The sequence below is a fragment of the Pongo pygmaeus genome, chromosome 20, assembly GCF_028885625.2.
Source record: "Pongo pygmaeus isolate AG05252 chromosome 20, NHGRI_mPonPyg2-v2.0_pri, whole genome shotgun sequence".
NCBI lineage: Eukaryota > Metazoa > Chordata > Mammalia > Primates > Hominidae > Pongo > Pongo pygmaeus.
In genome coordinates, this window is record NC_072393.2 from 60,467,485 (window position 1) to 60,485,083 (window position 17,599).

General features: G+C 50.7%; 2 protein-coding genes across 8 annotated transcripts; both read left to right on the forward strand.

Moving 5' to 3' along the window:
• Positions 1-92: 92 nt before the first annotated feature.
• Positions 93-3,994, forward strand: TSEN34 (tRNA splicing endonuclease subunit 34). Of its 5 annotated transcripts, none has more exons than XM_054461537.2 (5): positions 93-191; positions 1,494-1,740; positions 2,048-2,291; positions 2,443-2,700; positions 3,504-3,994. In XM_054461537.2, the coding sequence occupies exons 2-5, from the start codon at positions 1,498-1,500 to the stop codon at positions 3,689-3,691; spliced, it is 933 nt and encodes a 310-aa protein (XP_054317512.1). In that variant the 5' UTR covers positions 93-191; positions 1,494-1,497; the 3' UTR covers positions 3,692-3,994. The 5 variants fall into 5 exon arrangements, with proteins under 5 accessions (XP_054317512.1, XP_054317509.1, XP_054317506.1 ...); XM_054461534.2 differs by having other exon boundaries at positions 94-328; XM_054461531.2 differs by lacking the exon at positions 93-191 and adding an exon at positions 392-537.
• Positions 3,995-10,297: 6,303 nt separating this feature from the next.
• Positions 10,298-17,599, forward strand: RPS9 (ribosomal protein S9). Of its 3 annotated transcripts, XM_054461539.2 has the most exons (5): positions 10,298-10,881; positions 11,146-11,267; positions 11,473-11,595; positions 16,261-16,447; positions 17,350-17,599. In XM_054461539.2, exons 2-5 carry the CDS (start codon positions 11,171-11,173, stop codon positions 17,525-17,527), a joined length of 585 nt encoding a protein of 194 aa, XP_054317514.1. In that variant the 5' UTR covers positions 10,298-10,881; positions 11,146-11,170; the 3' UTR covers positions 17,528-17,599. The 3 variants fall into 3 exon arrangements, with proteins under 3 accessions (XP_054317514.1, XP_054317515.1, XP_054317516.1); XM_054461540.2 differs by lacking the exon at positions 11,473-11,595 and having other exon boundaries at positions 10,740-10,881; XM_054461541.2 differs by lacking the exon at positions 16,261-16,447 and having other exon boundaries at positions 10,741-10,881.

Below are 17,599 nucleotides of genomic sequence, written 5' to 3' on the forward strand. Positions count from 1 at the left end.
GGGCGGGGCCACATGTTTCGGCTTTCTTCGGAGATAGTCTAGTCCTTAGGGTCACTGTTCCGATGTGGGCGGGGCCACAGACTCGGCCGGATGTGGGTGGGGCCACAAGCTTCGGTTTACTTCGTAGACAGTTGGGTACAAGTGACGCTAGGATGATAGACGGAGTCAACAGGATCGCCAGATACCGATGAGTATTTACAAGGGGGCGGGGCGGAAGCGACTTGCCCTCAAAGGGGGGGAACCCCGAGGGCCGGCGTGTGCCTACGGGATCGGGCCAGGGTGACGATCCTCAAGTTCCCAAGTTGAAGAGAGGAAGCGGCAGAGGGAGGTGCGCTCAGTGGGGCGGGGCCAAGGTGGCCCCCGCGGGAGGAGGGCGGGGCTTCGGTCCTGCGAGGGGCGGGACCTGACTTCCCGCGGCGCTGATGGGGCGGGATGACGAAGTTGACGAGGGTGTCAGCATGAGGGGGTGGAGGAAGGAGCGCGTGGCGCGGTGCGTAGTGGGTGGCTCCGCCTCGACTGCGAATTACTGTTTATGAGGTGACTGGCTGGTTGTATCGGTGGACAGTGGGACATTCTGAAGGGAGGCAAGGAGGCGGACTGAGCGCTCCCAATTGGGGTGAGCCCGCCCGAGCGGAGAGTGGACGGCGGGTGCCTAGGGGGCGGGGCTTTCGGCTGTGGGGTTCGGTCGTCGGGCGGGAACTCCCCAACTGGGGTGCGCTGGCGCTCGGAGGGGGCGGGGCCACAGGCTGCGAGACTGCTGGGAGCCGATGACGCCCGAACGCCGAACCTAGTGCGTCCGGGAGGAGGCGGGGCTACGGACTCGGCCGAGCCGAGAACACCCGAACGTCAAATTGCTCACGTTCGAGAAGGGGGCGGGGCTGCGGATTCGGTGGAGCCGAGGACGCCCGAACGCCGAACTTCCTGTGCTCGGGAGGGGGCAGGGTTTTGTACTGTGGGAGTCTGAGAGCGAGTAAGCCCGAAAGCCGAATCACAGTCGTTCGGAAAGAGGAGCGAAGGCCCGAGCGTCCGGAAGAGGGTGTGGCCTCGGCGGTGCCTTAGCCTCGAGAGCTTCTGACCCCTGACGGGAACACCCGAAGGGGGACGCCCGCTTTGCAAGAGGGTGGTGCCAAAATGGACCTTTGTAAGGGGGCGTGTCGCCGCGCTTGCGGAGGTTTGTTTTTCAGACTCCAAGGCGCAATGGTAGGTACGGCAGTGCGGACACAGAGCGGGTGCCAACCGTAGGATCACAAGGGTAGAGCGGGGCCCCGGCGGCTTGGCGAGGGGCGAGGGCCGGGGGCTGGTCTCCGGCGGCCGCGGGGCCTGGTGGGATCGCCTGGGGGCGGGGCCTGGCGCTCGGGCCCAGCAGGTGGTGAAGGGCGGCTGAGCGAGGCCCCGCCCCCTAAGGCCTAGGGGCGGGGCTTCGCCGAGACCCCGGGCGGCGGTCCGCGGCGCGCAGCTGTTTCGGTAACTGCTTTGCCTCCTGGCTCCCGCAGGAGGATGCTGGTGGTGGAGGTGGCGAACGGCCGCTCCCTGGTGTGGGGAGCCGAGGCGGTGCAGGCCCTCCGGGAGCGCCTGGGTGTGGGGGGCCGCACGGTAGGCGCCCTGCCCCGCGGGCCCCGCCAGAACTCGCGCCTGGGCCTCCCGCTGCTGCTGATGCCCGAAGAGGCGCGGCTCTTGGCCGAGATCGGCGCCGTGACTCTGGTCAGCGCCCCGCGCCCAGACCCTCGGCACCACAGCCTGGTAAGGGGGCGGGACTTGAACTCCTGGGTTCGGTGGGAGCGGGACCTGGGAGTCAAGATTCCTGGCTTCCGAAGGGACCATAAGCTTGGAGGTTCCAGCGAAGTGTGCTTCTTAGGCCCTGACAGCCTTCAAGCACCAGCAAGAGGAGAGCTTCCAGGAGCAGAGCGTCTTGGCAGGATCCCTGGTGGGATCGTAAGGGGGCGGGGCTCGAACTCCTGGGGTCGGTGGGAGCGGGGCCTGGGAGTCAGGATTCTTGGCTTCCGAAGGGACCATAAGCTTGGAGGTTCCAGTGAAGTGTGCTTCTCAGGCTCTGACATCCTTCAAGCGCCAGCAAGAGGAGAGCTTCCAGGAGCAGAGCGCCTTGGCAGCTGAGGCCCGGGAGACCCGTCGTCAGGAGCTCCTGGAGAAGATTACGGAGGGCCAGGCTGCTAAGAAGCAGAAACTAGAACAGGCTTCAGGGGCTGGCTCGAGCCAGGAGGCCGGCTCGAGCCAGGCTGTCAAAGAGGATGAGACCAGTGATGGCCAGGCTTCGGGAGAGCAGGAGGAAGCCGGTGAGCATGGGAGGTGGAGTCCAGGGACCACGGGAAGGAGAGGAGAGATCTTTTAGGAATTTTAGCTGGGAGTCCAGTGACTGGGTCTCCCTGAGGATGAGAAAACTTTACCCCTTGAATTTACCAAACTCTTCTCTGTACTCCCCACCAGGCCCCTCCTCTTCCCAAGCAGGACCCTCAAATGGGGTAGCCCCCTTGCCCAGATCTGCTCTCCTTGTCCAGCTGGCCACTGCCAGGCCTCGGCCGGTCAAGGCCAGGCCCCTGGACTGGCGTGTCCAGTCTAAAGACTGGCCCCACGCCGGCCGCCCTGCCCACGAGTTGCGCTACAGCATCTACAGAGACCTGTGGGAGCGAGGCTTCTTCCTCAGTGCGGCTGGCAAGTTCGGAGGTGACTTCCTGGTCTATCCTGGTGAGTATGGGTTGGGGCCTCTGGTTGCTATGCCTTTCCATATGATCCCAATGTATTCTGTGTTTTTTTTTTCTTTTTTTTTGTCTTAATAGAGGTGGGGTCTCTATTGTTGCTTAGGCTGGTCCCAATTCCTGGGCTCAAGCAATCCTTCCACCTCAGCCCCCCAAAGTACTGGAATTATAGGCCCAGCTGCATTTTTCTTTTTTGTCTCATTTTCTCTTAGTCTCTGAAATTCATAGACAGACAGGAAACATTTGGGAGCTCCCGAACTCATTGGGCAAGCAGTTTAATGACTTTTATTAAATGATTACTGTGATCCAGAAGATTCACTTAGAAGTAGTTAGACATCAGGCTGGGCGCAGTGGCTCATGCCTGTAATCCCAGCACTTTGAAAGGCCAAGACAGGTGGATCACCTGAGGTCAGGAGTTTGAGACCAGTCTGGCCAACATGGTGAAACCCCGTCTCTACTAAAAATACTAAAACTAACTAGGCATGGTGGTGGGCGCCTGTATTTCCAGCTACTCGGGAGGCTGAGGCAAGAGAATCACATGAACCCAGGGGGCAGAGGTTGTAGTAAGCCGAGATCGTGCCATTGCACTCCAGCCTGGGGGACAAGAGCAAGACTTTGTCTCAAAAAAAAAAAAAAAAGCCTAGAAGTGGAATAGCTGTGTCCGAGAGTATCTGTTTTAGAGTATCCATAGTGATAGCTGAAATGATCTCAAATCTCCTCCCAGTGGTCATTCCCGTGGCGTCCAGCCCTCTGCCATTGGTCACTGCTTCAGTGCCTCTCTCCCTCCCCCAGGTGACCCCCTTCGCTTCCACGCTCATTACATCGCTCAGTGCTGGGCCCCCGAGGACCCTATCCCACTCCAAGACCTGGTTGCTGCTGGGCGCCTTGGAACCAGCGTCAGAAAGACCCTGCTCCTCTGTTCTCCGCAGCCTGATGGTAAGGTGGTCTACACCTCCCTGCAATGGGCCAGCCTGCAGTGAACTCCAGAGACCTAGCGGGATGTGGCTGTCTGCAGCAAGAGCCTTTCTGGATGTTCCCCAGCTCTTCTCTGGGAGTCTAGAACATCCTTCTACCTTTGTCCATGGTTAGTTTTTGATTCCAGGTTTTCGAACACTACATCATTTTTATGTTCTTCCTTGTTTCAAAGCACATATTGGCTGTGTTTTTGTAGTTACCTATTTTCACACTGTGAGCTTCCCGAGAATGGGGCCTGGGTTTGATTCATCTGTTTTCTACAGGGTTTAAGTCTCAGGAGGTCTCAATAAACTTGTTATATAAACGTTCATGATTTGAATGTTTGCGACAGTCCTGGAACCCGTGGATGGTCTCATCTGCATGTACAGATGAGAAAAAGGCCTGGAGGAGGGGGAATGACTTGCCCAAAGTCACACACTTAGTAAATAGCAGGCCTGGCCTTTCAAAATTGGTTTTTCTGACTCCTAAATCTGCACTCTTTCTACCGCACTAAACTTCCCTTTTGAAAAGATTTCTATGAAATTTTCCAGATGCATACAAAGGTTATAAATAAAAATATAGGCCGGGCACGATGGCCCACACCTGTAATCCCACAGAACTTTTGGAGGCCAAGGCAGGAGGATCGCTTGAGCCCAGGAGTTTGAGACCAGCTCTGGCAACATTGTAATACCCAGTCTCTACAAAAAATAATTTTAAAAAAAATTAGCCAGGGATCCCTTGAGCCTGGAAAGTTGAGGCTGCTGTGAGCTGTGATTGCACCACTGCACTCCAGCCTGGGAGACAGAGCAAGAACCTGTCTCAAAAAATATATACATGTGTGTGTATATATGTAAATATACACACGTATGTGTATATATATATGTGTGTATATATATATCATAAAAGGAAATGAGTATTGTAATTTTAGGAGTTCAGAGCATGGGGAGAACGTCAGGAAGTACTCTGGAAGGCGTTCTGCTTTTTCATGGCCTGGGTAGTGGTTGAGAATTTTTTTGATACTGTACATTTATATTTTAGACTCTTTTGGATGTGTTATATTCTGCAGTTTTTATAAAAGCTAAAACACATGTATATGTAAAAAACTTGAACTTACAAAATCATTTACCCATGTTTTTGCTTAAGAAAGTACTAGAACACTATGTTTATTCCAATAATTACACCTTTATCTTATCAATGTGCAGTTTTATTTTGTCACGTTTATTTTGTCAGTGTAATACATTCACATGGTGAGGCTGGGCGTGGTGGCTTATGCTTGTAATCTCAGCACTTTGGGAGACGAAGGCGGGCGGATCACGAGATCAGGAGTTCGAGACCATCCTGGCCAACATGGCCCACCTCTACGAAAAATACAAAAATTAGCTGGGCGTGGTGGCAGGCGCCTGTAATCCCTGCTACTCGGGAGGCCGAGGCAGGAGAATCACTTGAATCTGGGAGGTGGAGGTTGCAGTGAGCCAAGGTCACGCCACTGCACTCCAGTCTGGGTGACAGAGCTAGACACTGTCTCAAAAAAACAAAAACAAACAAAAACTTTCACATGGTAAAATTCTGGGGCTGAAAGTCTCCACCTCTAGTTCTTCAATTTCTTCCCCCCACGTTTCATTCTTTCTCTTTTTTGTGTGAATTGAGCAGCCTCGAACCGGAATAGGTTTAGAGAGACTCCCGTCTCCCCTCTTTCTTGCCATTCCCAGTAAACAGACTTCATAGAATCTCAATTTCCTGTAAGTTTAGATTAATTTAATATACGACATTGGGCTAGGCGCGGTGGCTCACACCTGTAATCCCAGCACTTTGGGAGGCTGAGGTGGGCAGATGAGTTTGAGATCAGCCTGGCCAACATGGTGAAACCCCCTCTCTACTAAAAATAGAAAAAAAAATTAGCCAGGCGTGGTGGCACGCGCCTGTACTCCTAGCTACTCAGGAGCCTAAGGCAGGAGAATCACTCGAACCCAGGAGGCAGAGGTTGCAGTGAGCCAAGATTGCACCACTACACTCCAGCCTGGGCAACAAGAGCTAAACTCCCATCTCAAAAAAATAAAAAGAAAAGAAAAGAAAAAAAATGACGCTAATCCCTGTCTGGCCAATACTCTCTTCTTTATGCCTGCTTCATAAGTGGCTTTGTAAGTCTATTCTCCACCCTTTCTCCTCTCTACAACAAAATACTTAGAAGTCTCATTATCTCTGTCATGAGTCTCCCCTCTGAAAAGTTCCTCATTTAAAGTTCTTGTGGCCAGATGTGGTGGCTCAGACCTGTAATCCTAGCACTTTGGGAGGCCAAGGTGGGAAGATCAGTTGAGCAGTTGAGCTCAGGAGTTCGAGACCAGCCTTGGCTCAACATAGTGAGACTTCATCTCATCTCTATTTAAAAACAAAAAAACAAAAAAACTTTTGTGACTGGTGTCCCCACATGTTGTCAGTCAACAAATTCTATAGGTGCCATGTTCAAAGCACTGTGGATCCACAGTTTGGCCCCACCCTCCACCTTCACTGCCAGTATCTTAGAAAAACCAAACCATGGCTCATTTGATCTTGATAGCTTCCTAACTGATCCCCTGCCTTCTATTCTTGCCCCTCTATTGTCTGTTTTCAACAGAGCAGCCAGAATTATATTAAAAGATAAGTCAGACCATGTCACAGCTCTGTCTAAAACTTTCCTGGAGTTTTCCGTCTCAGTAAAACTCAGGTCCCACTTTGCAGCTTCCTCATGAACTGGCCATGTGCATCCTCTTCCTTGCTTATTATTATTATTTTTATTTTTATTTTTGAGACAGAGTCTTGCTCTGTTGCCCAGGCTGGAGTGCAGTGGCACAATCTCAGCCCACTGCAGCCTCTGCCTCCTGGGTTCAAGTGGATTCAAGCGATTCTCCCACCTCAGCCTCCCAAGTACCTGGGATTACAGGCGCCTGCCACCACGTCAGGCTAATTTTTTGTATTTTAGTAGAGACAGGGTTTCACCATAATTGCCCAGGCTCGAACTCCTGAGCTCAGGCAATCCACCCACCTCAGCCTCCCAAAGTGCTAGGATTATAGGCATGAGCCACCATGCCCGGCCAGCTTTGTTCCTCTTTACTGCTGAATATTCCATTGTATGGACATAACCCCATTTTATTTATCCATTCACCAGGTGATTGGCATTTGTTTCTAGTTAAGGACAAGGTTTTGGTTTTGGTTTTGGTTTTATTTACCCTTGTTCATGCAGTATCCCCAGGTCCAAGAACAGTTCCTGGCACATAGTAAGCAGTCAATACATTATTGCTAAATAAATGAGTGGCTTAAACTATAATTTTTAAATCAGGGCTGAGACAATTTGGAAATTATAATTTCTCCTACACGACTTTCTAAGCATATTTTAAATAAATATACATACGTTAAGGTCATTTTTATTAATGCAAATTGTAGCATACTATGCACACTTCTGCAGCTTGCTTATTGGATATGCCCAGGCTTGTCTCATTTTTGCCAACAGCTACGTGGTTTTGCGTCCTATGGATGGGGCGTAATTAGATTTTATTACACTTGTACAAAAGGAAAGGAATTCAGCTCCCCAAGCATCCCCAGCTGGTCCTTGGCAACCCATGATGGAAACCAAGGGTTCCTCTTATATTACCCGTGCTCCTTTCAGAGAGGAAGGGCTAGAGGGCTCCAGCCTGAGTGAGAGAGAGAGAGGAGGAAGCATGAGGGGTTTGTGGAAGAGGGCCCGGTGCCATATGACTGGACCATGCTTCTGAAGAGGATCAGGGTGAGGCCAGATCTTATCAGCTGACCCTTGAGCAACATGGGTCTGAACTGCTCAGGTCCACTTTTATGCAGATTGAAAAAAGTAAAGGTTACACAGAGCATGCATACCTCTCCTGCTTTGCCTTTTACCTCCTCCACCTCTGGCACCCTGAGACAGCAAGATCCAACCCTCCTCTTCCTTCTCCACCTCTGCCTACTCAGAATGAAGACAAGAATGAAGACCTTTAGGATGATCCACTTCCACTTAATGAATAGTAAATATATTTTCTCTTTTTTAGAATTTTCTTAATATTTTCTTTTTGTTTTTTTTTGTTTTTTTTTTTGAGACGGAGTCTCGCTCTGTCACCCAAGCTGGAGTGCAGTGGTGCAATCTCAGCTCACTGCAAGCTCTGCCTCCTGGGTTCACACCATTCTCCTGCCTCAGCCTCCCGAGTAGCTGGGACTACAGGCGCCTGCCACCACGCCCGGCTAATTTTTTGTATTTTTAGTAGAGATGGGGTTTCACCGTGTTAGCCAGGATGGTCTCAGTCTCCTGACCTGGTGATCAGCCCGCCTTAGCCTCCCAAAGTGCTGGGATTACAGGCATGAGCCACTATGCCCGGCCAATATTTTCTTTTCTCTAGCTTAATTCATCATAGGAATACAGAATATAATATATACAGCGTACAAAATGTGTGTTAATTGACTATGTTATTGGTAAGGCTTCCAGTCAACTACGAGTAATTTTTTTTTTTTTTTTTATCTTGAGACGGTGTCTTGCTCTGCCAGCTGGGCTGGGGTGCAGGGGCATTATCTTAGTTCACTGCCGCCTCAACCTCCTTGACTCAAGCAATCCTTCCACCACAGCCTCCCAAGTAGCTGGAACTACGGGCACACGCCACCACACCCAGCTAATTTTTCTGTTTTCTGTAGAGTCTGGGTTTCGCCATGTTGCCCAGGCTGGTCTTGAACTCCTGCGCTCAAGTGCTCTGCTTCCCAAATCCCACCTGGGGTTACAGGTGTGAGCCATGGTGCCTGGCCTAGTAGTTAAGTTTTGGGGAAGTCAAAAGTTTTATGCAGATTTTCTTTTCTTTTTTTTTTTTTTTTGAGGCAGCCTTGCTCTGTCGCCCAGGATGGAGTGCAGTGGTACGATCTCGGCTCACTGCAACCTCCACGTCCTGGGTTCAAGCGATGCTCTTGCCTCAACCTCCTGAGTAGCTGGGATTTCAGGTGCTTGCCACCATGCCTGCCTAATTTTTGTATTTTTAGTAGAGACCGGGTTTTGCCATGTTGGCCAGGCTGGTCTCGAACTCCTGACCTCAGTTGATCTGCCGGCCTTGGCCGTCCACAAAGTGCTGGGATTACAGGTGTGAGGCACCGCGCCCAGCCTATATGGAGGTTTTCGGCTGAGCTGGGGGTCAGTGCCCCTCGCCCCCAGACTGTACAGAGTCAGCTGTGTTAAGATATTAAGCACCTTCAGTACACAAGGCTCTGGGCTGGTTTTTTTTTTTTTTTTTTTTTTTTTTTATACTCTAAATCATCAAACCCTATGAGGAAGCTCCTGTTGCTTTCTCCCATTTAGCACTCTTGAAGAGGCTAATCTGCCTAAGATCAAGAGCTCGTCAGTGACAGCTGAGGTTAAAACGCAGATCTTTTTTAAGACTTGAGAACCTACAGGTTCAATCACCATTATAAAACCATCTCTGTAATCACGAGGCACCCGGAATTTGTGGAGCTTGGACTTCATCCTGAAGGGAGTGAAAACTTACGGAAGTTTTTTCCTTCCACGTTTCCCCCTTCCAGATGAGTAATATACGCGTGTTCAAGATATAAAAATGCATAAAATTTGGCCGGGCATGGTGGCTCACACCTGTAATCCCAGCACTTGGGGAGGCTGAGGCGAGTGGATCACTTGAGCCCAGGAGTTCAAGACCAGCCTGGGCAATATGGCAAAACCCCGTCTCAAAATAACAAAACAAACAAAAAACCCTTAAAACTGAACAAGGTAGTTTGTAAGATATGGAAATACAATGCAGATGGCGATAATGACGATGGTAGCTAACACTAGGCCCTTTATGCCAGACACTCCTAAACACTGGATAGACTCTCACTTAATCCTCACAAGCTTATGAGGTGGGCACTACCATCATTCCCCGTTTTACAGAGGAGGACGCTGAGGCACAGTGATTGAGAAACTTGTCGAAGGCACTGCAGCTGGCAAGTGGTGACGTGGCATTTGAATCCAGGCATCCGGATGGTGTGGATGCCGTGGAAGAGAAAGGGACGGGTGGGACTGCTCCTGAGGAGATACTGACTGCCGAGGCAGCAGCGTAGGGAAGACAACTGAAGAACACGAGCTGTGGAGACAGACCATCGCATTCGGAGTGGAGAGATGGGTGTACAGACAGACAATAACCAGACTATATACAAAAAGAGAACTCTAGGTCAGGCGCGGTGGCTCACACCTGTAATCCTAGCACTTTGGGAGGCTGAGGCGGGTGGATCACTTGAAGTCAGGCGTTTGAGACCAGGAGTTCAAAACCCCGTCTCTAATATAAAAATTACCTGGGCATGGTGGTGGGCACCTGTAGTCCCAGCTTCTGGGGAGGCTGAGGCACGAGAATCGATTCAACCCGGGAAGCCGAGGTTGCAGTGAGCCGAGATCGCACCACTGCACTCCAGCCTGGGTGACAAGAGCGAAACTCCGTCTCAAAAATAAAATAAATTACTGATAATAGTATTAATACTCCTTAAGTGGGTATTGGTAATAGTACCGTGGGGCGGGGGGCCAACTTCTCTGAGAGTGCTCCGTAAGTACGTATTGAAGATTGAGTAAATACATTTAAAATTCTTACAACAGTAGGTGGCACACAGAAAGCGTTCCAGAATGCCACATTATTGTTAGTGACAGAAATAATCTCGGCTGGGCGCGGTGGCTCACGCCTGTAATCCCAGCACTTTGGGGGGCCAAGGCGGGAGGCTCTCTCGAGGCCAGGAGTTCAAGACCAGCCTGGGCAACATGGCAAGACGCCGACTGTTAAAAAAAAAAATGTTACCCGGGCGTCGTAGCGTGTGCCTGTAATTCCAGCTACTGGGGAGGAGGTGGGACGATCGCTCGAGCCCGAGAGGTTGGTCGGGGCTGCAGTAAGCCGAAATCACGCCACTGCACTCCAGCCTGGGCGACAGAGCGAGACCCTGTCTCAGAAAGAAAGAGAAAAACCACCGTCCAAGGGCGGAGAAGGAAGGTTCTCCCTGCTTCTCAGGTTTCCACTCCTTGGCCGGAAAAAGCCTAGTCCTCCCAGGTTAGCACGCCGCTCTAGCCCAGCCTCACGTCTCCACTGCTTCTCAGCCAGCCAACGCCTCTTCTGATTGGCTCTGACGTGCGTGGTGCGTGATAACGTCACGAGGCGCCGGCGTTACTATAAGTGCGCAGCCGTGTCACTTGCGCGCCTCTTTCTCAGGGACCGGGTTATGCGTTCAGGTGAGGTGTAGTGGTGTTGGAGGGGTTTGGGTTGGATGGTGGCCTGGGCCTTCCGAGTTTCCATGAGTAACCTGAAGACGTTAGGGAACAGAGCAGGGTGGTTGAACGGGAGTGCAGCACGGTTTTGGGGGCTGATACTGACTGTGAGAGCGTTGGAGGTTATTCTCGCGAGATCCGATCTGGGCGCCGCGAGTTTTTGGCGTAGTTGTGGGACTGCGCAGGCGCCGCCTGGAGCCCTTACGCTTATGCTTCTCTCCCGCGCAGGCGCAGACGGGGAAGCGGAGCCAACATGCCGGTGGCCCGGAGCTGGGTTTGTCGCAAAACTTATGTGACCCCGCGGAGACCCTTCGAGAAATCTCGTCTCGACCAAGAGCTGAAGCTGATCGGTGAGTGGCCAAGGCTTCCGGGAAGTGGTTCGGCTTCCGGGAGGCGGTTAGCACGTGGATGAAGGCGCCCGCGTGCTCGATCTAGTCCGCCTCCTAAATTTGGTACTATTCGTGGTTTAGGAAGGTTTTGTGTATCCAAAGCTGCCAGCCTAGTTTTTGTGCCAGTACGTGGGACTACACTTGTCCACCCCTTTCTCCCCACCAGGCGAGTATGGGCTCCGGAACAAACGTGAGGTCTGGAGGGTCAAATTTACCCTGGCCAAGATCCGCAAGGCCGCCCGGGAACTGCTGACGCTTGATGAGAAGGACCCACGGCGTCTGTTCGAAGGTGCGTATGGGAGTCCACAGCAGAGGGATGGGGTGCAGGGCTTGTGAGGTTCATTCTCCCTTCTGGTGTCTCTGTTCCAGTGATGAGAGTTGTGTCATTGGATAAATGGAGCCAGCCTTTTAACTTTTAGTGGCACTTGTGGAGTAGGAAAAGTGGATCTGGATCAATCTTTGCCCTGTTTCTTAGGTGTGTGGCTTTTTTGCCCAGTTACTGGACCTTCAGTTTGGTAATGACCAGAGCTAAAGATAGGCCTGGCACACTTGGGCACTTGTCTGTGTCTTTATATGATGTCTCAAAACAGTTCTGTTTATGTGGCCTGTTTGTTGGTGGATGAGAGTAGACTATGAAGTGGGATTTCTGGACTAAGTGATGGTGGTAACAGGGTTTGCACGTTTGCTTGGTTTATTGTTTTTTTAATTAAATTTTCTCGTGTTATTTATTTTTTGAGACGGAGTCTTGCTCTGTCGCCCAGGCTGGAGTGCCGTGGCGCAATTTCGGCTTACTGCAACCCCCGCCTCCTGGGTTCAAACAATTCTCCTATCTTAGCCTCCCAAGTAGCTGGGACTACAGACAGGCGCACGCCACCACGCCTGGCTAATTTTACTTTTGAGATGGAGTCTCGCTCTATTGCCCGTGCTGTAGTGCAGTTGTCGCAATCTTGGCTCACTGCAAACTCCGCCTCCAGAGTTCAAACGATTCTCCTGTCTTAGCCTCCTAAGTAGCTGGGATCACAGGCATGCGCCACCAAACCTGGCTAATTTTGTATTATGAGTGGAGACGGGTTTTCACCATGTTGCCCAGGCTGGTGCTTGTTTTATTAAGCTGGTCAAGGACATTTAGGTGGTATTTAGCAAAGGCCTGAACAGGAGAGAATCTGTAAAATGTCTCAGGGAACAGCATTTCAGGTGATGACTTTAGGAGGGCATGCAGATCGCATAGACTTAGGCTTACTTTACTAATTGTGGTGAAATATATATTAACTTGAAAATGTGCCATCTTAACCATCTTGTTTTAAAATCTGCTCTGAGATGCGGTGTTATTGGAGTGCTTTCTACAGCAGATTGGCATGACCAAGATTGGCATTAGTATATTCTGAGACGCTGCTTTTGCCTGAGTTTGGGTAGTCATGATTTATGGTGAAAAGCAGTCTCTACGCCTGAGCCCTGACTGTTGTGGCATGAGAGTGGTCGTCCATATTAGGTGTTGAGAAAGTCCTGGAGCATGTTTAGCCACAGATTATCACAGTTTGTCCCAGGCTTGCAGATGTTAGAAGCTTTTTCTTTAAATAGGCATAGGATCTTGCAGTGTTGCCCAGGGTGGTTTCCAACTACTGACCTCAAGTGATCCTTCCGCCTCAGGTTTCCATAGTGCTGGGGTTACAGGTGTAAGCCACCGCACCTGACCCTTTCATTCTTTTCGTCGATTTGTAGACCCCGTTGACAATCTCATGAAAGTGCTGGAGATCCCTCCCCCATAGATACTGATGCTGGGTGGGAATTCATCCCAGGGTTCTGTGAGGAGTGGGCTACAGCTGGTTCTGGTTTTAGGGAGGACTTTCTGAATATAGATCCTAATTGCAGTGAAACTTACAGTCATGTGAGAAAGCGGTGCAGGTGTCTGAGGGTTATTTGTGGTTTTCCAAGGCAGAAGTGAAAATTCCCAAGGGGTACACAGCTGTTAAGGTGAGTACACTTTCTAGTAAATGAAGCCATTTAGCCTAGCCAGGGACAGGAAGGAGGAGCTTGGATGTTTGCTCTTTGGTGTAATCCTGCCTTGATTCAGATCCAGCCTTTCCCACTAAGCTGTGTGACTGGCGAGATTCTGAGTCTCAGTCTGTTAAGACTGAACAGCCGCCAACATTTGGCTGGCAGTTAATAATCAACAGATAGAGGCCAGGCGTGGTGGCTTATGCCTGTAACCCCAGCACTTTGGGAGACCGAGGTGGTCGGATCACTTGAGGTCAGGAGTTTGAGACCAGCCTGGCCAACATGGTGAAATTCGATCTCTACGAAAAATACAAAAATTAGCCGGGCATGGTGGTGTGCCTGTAATCCCAGCTACTCGGGAGGCTGAGGCAGGAGAATTGATTGAACCTGGGAGACAGAGATTGCAGTGAGCCGAGATCCGCGGCACTGCACTGTGTGACAGCGAGACTCAAAACAAAAAAACACAAACTACCCACCTCCAGCACAACTGTGAAGAAATGTAGGAGTCATGTCCATTTTTCAGATCAGAAATGAAGGCATTGTAATACCTAACTGCCTTGTATGATGACAAGGACCTGTTTCCCACTGAGGTCCTCCCTGGTTTGCATTTTTAAAGCATTTTAAATTTTCTTGGTGCATTGGCCCAGCGGAGCCTCAGCAGTAGGACATGCTTTTGTTGATGGTGTAAGGTTTATTGTGCTGTTGAAAACTATTGTCTTCATACTTAAAGGTTTTGCCTGTGGCTGACCCTCCTGTTCTTTTTCAGGAGATAGATGGTTTAATAAATGTGGGCCAGGTGCAGTGGCTCATGCCTGTAATCCCAGCACTTTGGGAGGCAGAGGCAGGTGGATCACCTGAGGTCGGGAGTTTGAGACTAGCCTGACCAAAGTGGAGAAGCGCCCTAGTCTCTACTGAAAAAATATAAAATTAGCTGGGCGTGGTGGCACATGCCTGTAATCCCAGGCTGAGGCAGGAGAATCCCGGGAGGCGGAGTTTGCAGTGAGCCGAGATCACGCCATTGCACTCCAGCCTGGGCAACAAGAGGGAAACTGTCTCAAAAATGATAATAAATGTGAAACATTTTTTAAAATCATGCTTTGTTTTGCCTAATGGTGATGATCTCACTTTGTCTCCCAGGCTGGAGCACAGTGGCATGGTCGTGGGTCACTGCAACCTGGACTGTGCTTAAGTGATCCTCCTCAGCTCTAGTAGCTGGGACCGCAATCCACCATGTACCACCATGCCTGGCTAATTTAGTTTTACTTTTTTGTTTGTTTTGGTACAAATGCGGTCTCACTATGTTGCCAAGGCTAGTTTCAAACTTCTGGACTCAACTGATCCTCCTGCCTCAGCCTCCCAAAATACTGGGTTTATAGGCCAGGCATAAGGTACTGTGCCTGGCTGAAGTTTCTATTTTCTAATGTAAAGACAGAAAGGCGTGAAGTGTCCAAAGAGGTAAATGATCCCGAACTCATTTTCATCACCTTTTGGACATGTTTTTGTATTTTGATATTCAGGTGTTTAAATATCCTCTGATGTTGAGTGTTAAAAAAGAACAAAAATTGAAGCCATAGTATGACATAAGATGCTGGAAATGTACACAGCTGGTGTTTCCATTTTGATTCTCCCTACCTGTAACTGCTCCTTACTGGGAAAACTTTGGGTCCTCACAAAGTGAGCTAGCTTTCTTTCAAACTTTGCTTGGAGGGTAACAGTGCCAGGAATATCAGAAGTGCCTGATGCATGTGGATCTATTTATGAAAACTTGCTTGAATGGTTTGCTATAACTAGTAAGAGCCACTTTTTATAAAAGTGCACATAAGGAAAAAAGTTTGAGGTGTTTACCCCAGTGTCAAGGGGCAGTTGATTTGCCGAACGCGTATGGGATTATAGCAGTGAGCGGGAGCCTAGGGGAAGGCGTTTGCCCCCAGGGCCCTGTGGCTGTGGGCAAGGGCAGTCCAGAGTTATTAGCTAGAAGCCATGGCTTTGGACAGGGTAAGTTGCAAGTCGTCCTGAGCCTGGGGTTGGAAGAAAGGTATAGTAGCTGACATCTGTTGCATATTTTATGCAGTGCATTGTTAGGTTATATACATACTAGATATATTTTTGGTGCAAAATTTCATACAGAATAGTAAAATGAATGACATGTACTTAGCTGGAAAAATTCTAGTGTTAGAAATTACTTTTGTCTCCTTAAAAGGTGTAGATACTGCTATTATGGCACAGGGAATGTGATTGAATCTCACATCTGGTTAATCAGAAGAGCTTTCTGGACTGAGGATATGAACTCTTAAGCACTGTGCTTTGTTACGGTGGTAGTAGCTTAATAGTAGCTGCATTTGGTCTTTGCAGACTGAGTCCTTGTAAGGAGATGATTTCCTTTAGTCTTTCTAAGAATGTGGAGCGAGGGATGTTACATTCTCAGATGGGGAGGCAGGTGTATTTTGCCCTCCTGTCAGCTGCAGTTTACTATGGATGATGACCTGACAACCATAGGGTAGTTTGTTTTTTTGTTTTGTTTTGTGACAGGGTCTCACTCTGTTGCCCAGGCTGGAGTGCAGTGGCCCCATCTCAGGTCACTGCAACCTCCGCCTCCTGGGTTCAAGCAGTTTTCCTTCCTCAGCCTCCTGAATAGCCGGGATTACAGGCAGTGCGCCAACAGCCTGGCTAATTTTTCGTAATCTTGGTGGAGACGGGGTTTCGCCATGTTGGCCAGGCCGGTCTCTCAAACTCCTGACCTCAAGTGATCTGTCTCGGGCTCCCAAAGTGCTGGGATTACAGGTGTGAGCCACCGCGCCCGGCCCGGAGGGTGGTTTTCACAGTGACATGGCTCACAGTGACTGGTGCTGTACTACTTGTGCCACCGTGACGCGGAGCTACCAAGAGGTGGAGCCAGGATTTGAACCCCAGAAGCCTGAGGTCAGAAGGCTGAGTCCGTGTGTCCTTCCACTCTTCCCAGGCAACGCCCTGCTGCGGCGGCTGGTCCGCATTGGGGTGCTGGATGAGGGCAAGATGAAGCTGGATTACATCCTGGGCCTGAAGATAGAGGATTTCTTAGAGAGACGCCTGCAGACCCAGGTCTTCAAGCTGGGCTTGGCCAAGTCCATCCACCACGCTCGCGTGCTGATCCGCCAGCGCCACATCAGGTACCACCTCTGATGGACACCTGAATCTCCCTCCACCTGCCTCTCTGATGGTTGCCCTCACTAAGCCTGCTGTCCCCATCTCCTATGCAGCCCTCGGAGGTGATGGGTGTGAACTCACCCAGAGGGTACAGATTCACCTCGTGCCCCAATAGCCCAGCGCAAGGGTCACTGCGGCTCTAGCCGTACACCTTGTGAAGGCCTCTGCCAGGCACGTGGGCAGCTGGACAGGTAACAGCTCTTGGTGTCCCCAGTGGAGGGGAGAGAACCAGCCTCACCTCGCTTGGGTGGTGGGTTCGGCTGTCTCCTGGCTTGCTTGTGAAGTCGATTCCAGACCCTGATCCATGACTGCGTTCTGGGTACTCAGTGTGCCATTTCTGTAACGTGGCACCATTGAGGCGGAGGAGCTGTACAGAAAGAGCGCAAGATGTTTGCGTTTAGAATCTTCGCCCCAGCCCTTCACTAACCCTGTCAGCCATAGGCAGAGCCTTGTGTGTCAGTGCTTTCGTCGCAGACGTAGCCTCGGGTTGCCGTGTTATTGTGGGCATTGCTGCCGCACGTGGTAATACAGCTCAGTGTCAGGTGTGGGGTTCAGGATATTTCAGACTCGGAACTTGGGGGCTCTTACACGGCCATCTCATTTGCTTTGTGGTCTTAGGTGGGATACTTTCGGATTTCTCCTATAAAATGGGGTTGAGAAACTCATCTGAAGTATTTTGGGGGATTAAGGTGATACCCTAAAACCCCGAAGGGTGCCCATAGGATCAGGTGCACCCTTCCCGCAGTGCCTTGGTGTCTGCGGCCATGGCAGCCTCATGGGGTGGGTGAAGAGGAAAGAGTGGTGGCTTAGCTGGGGTTAGCGTCCGCTTTTCCTCCAGTCCACTTCACTTTGTCGCCTCTTCCAGGGTCCGCAAGCAGGTGGTGAACATCCCGTCCTTCATTGTCCGCCTGGATTCCCAGAAGCACATCGACTTCTCTCTGCGCTCTCCCTATGGGGGTGGCCGCCCGGGCCGCGTGAAGAGGAAGAACGCCAAGAAGGGCCAGGGTGGGGCTGGGGCTGGAGACGACGAGGAGGAGGATTAAGTCCACCTGTCCCTCCTGGGCTGCTGGATTGTCTCGTTTTCCTGCCAAATAAACAGGATCAGCGCTTTACAA

What these genes read in the sequence shown, in the direction of transcription:
- RPS9 (XM_054461539.2), top strand. Translation starts at nt 11,171, where the DNA reads ATGCCGGTGGCCCGGAGCTGGGTTTGTCGCAAAACTTATGTGACCCCG. An exon ending in CCCACGGCGTCTGTTCGAAG is followed by an intron (nt 11,596 to 16,260) that starts GTGCGTATGGGA and finishes CACTCTTCCCAG; the next exon opens with GCAACGCCCTGCTGCGGCGG. An exon ending in ATCCGCCAGCGCCACATCAG is followed by an intron (nt 16,448 to 17,349) that starts GTACCACCTCTG and finishes CGCCTCTTCCAG; the next exon opens with GGTCCGCAAGCAGGTGGTGA.
- TSEN34 (XM_054461530.2), top strand. Translation starts at nt 423, where the DNA reads ATGGGGCGGGATGACGAAGTTGACGAGGGTGTCAGCATGAGGGGGTGG. An exon ending in GGGAGAGCAGGAGGAAGCCG is followed by an intron (nt 2,292 to 2,442) that starts GTGAGCATGGGA and finishes ACTCCCCACCAG; the next exon opens with GCCCCTCCTCTTCCCAAGCA. An exon ending in TGACTTCCTGGTCTATCCTG is followed by an intron (nt 2,701 to 3,503) that starts GTGAGTATGGGT and finishes TCCCTCCCCCAG; the next exon opens with GTGACCCCCTTCGCTTCCAC.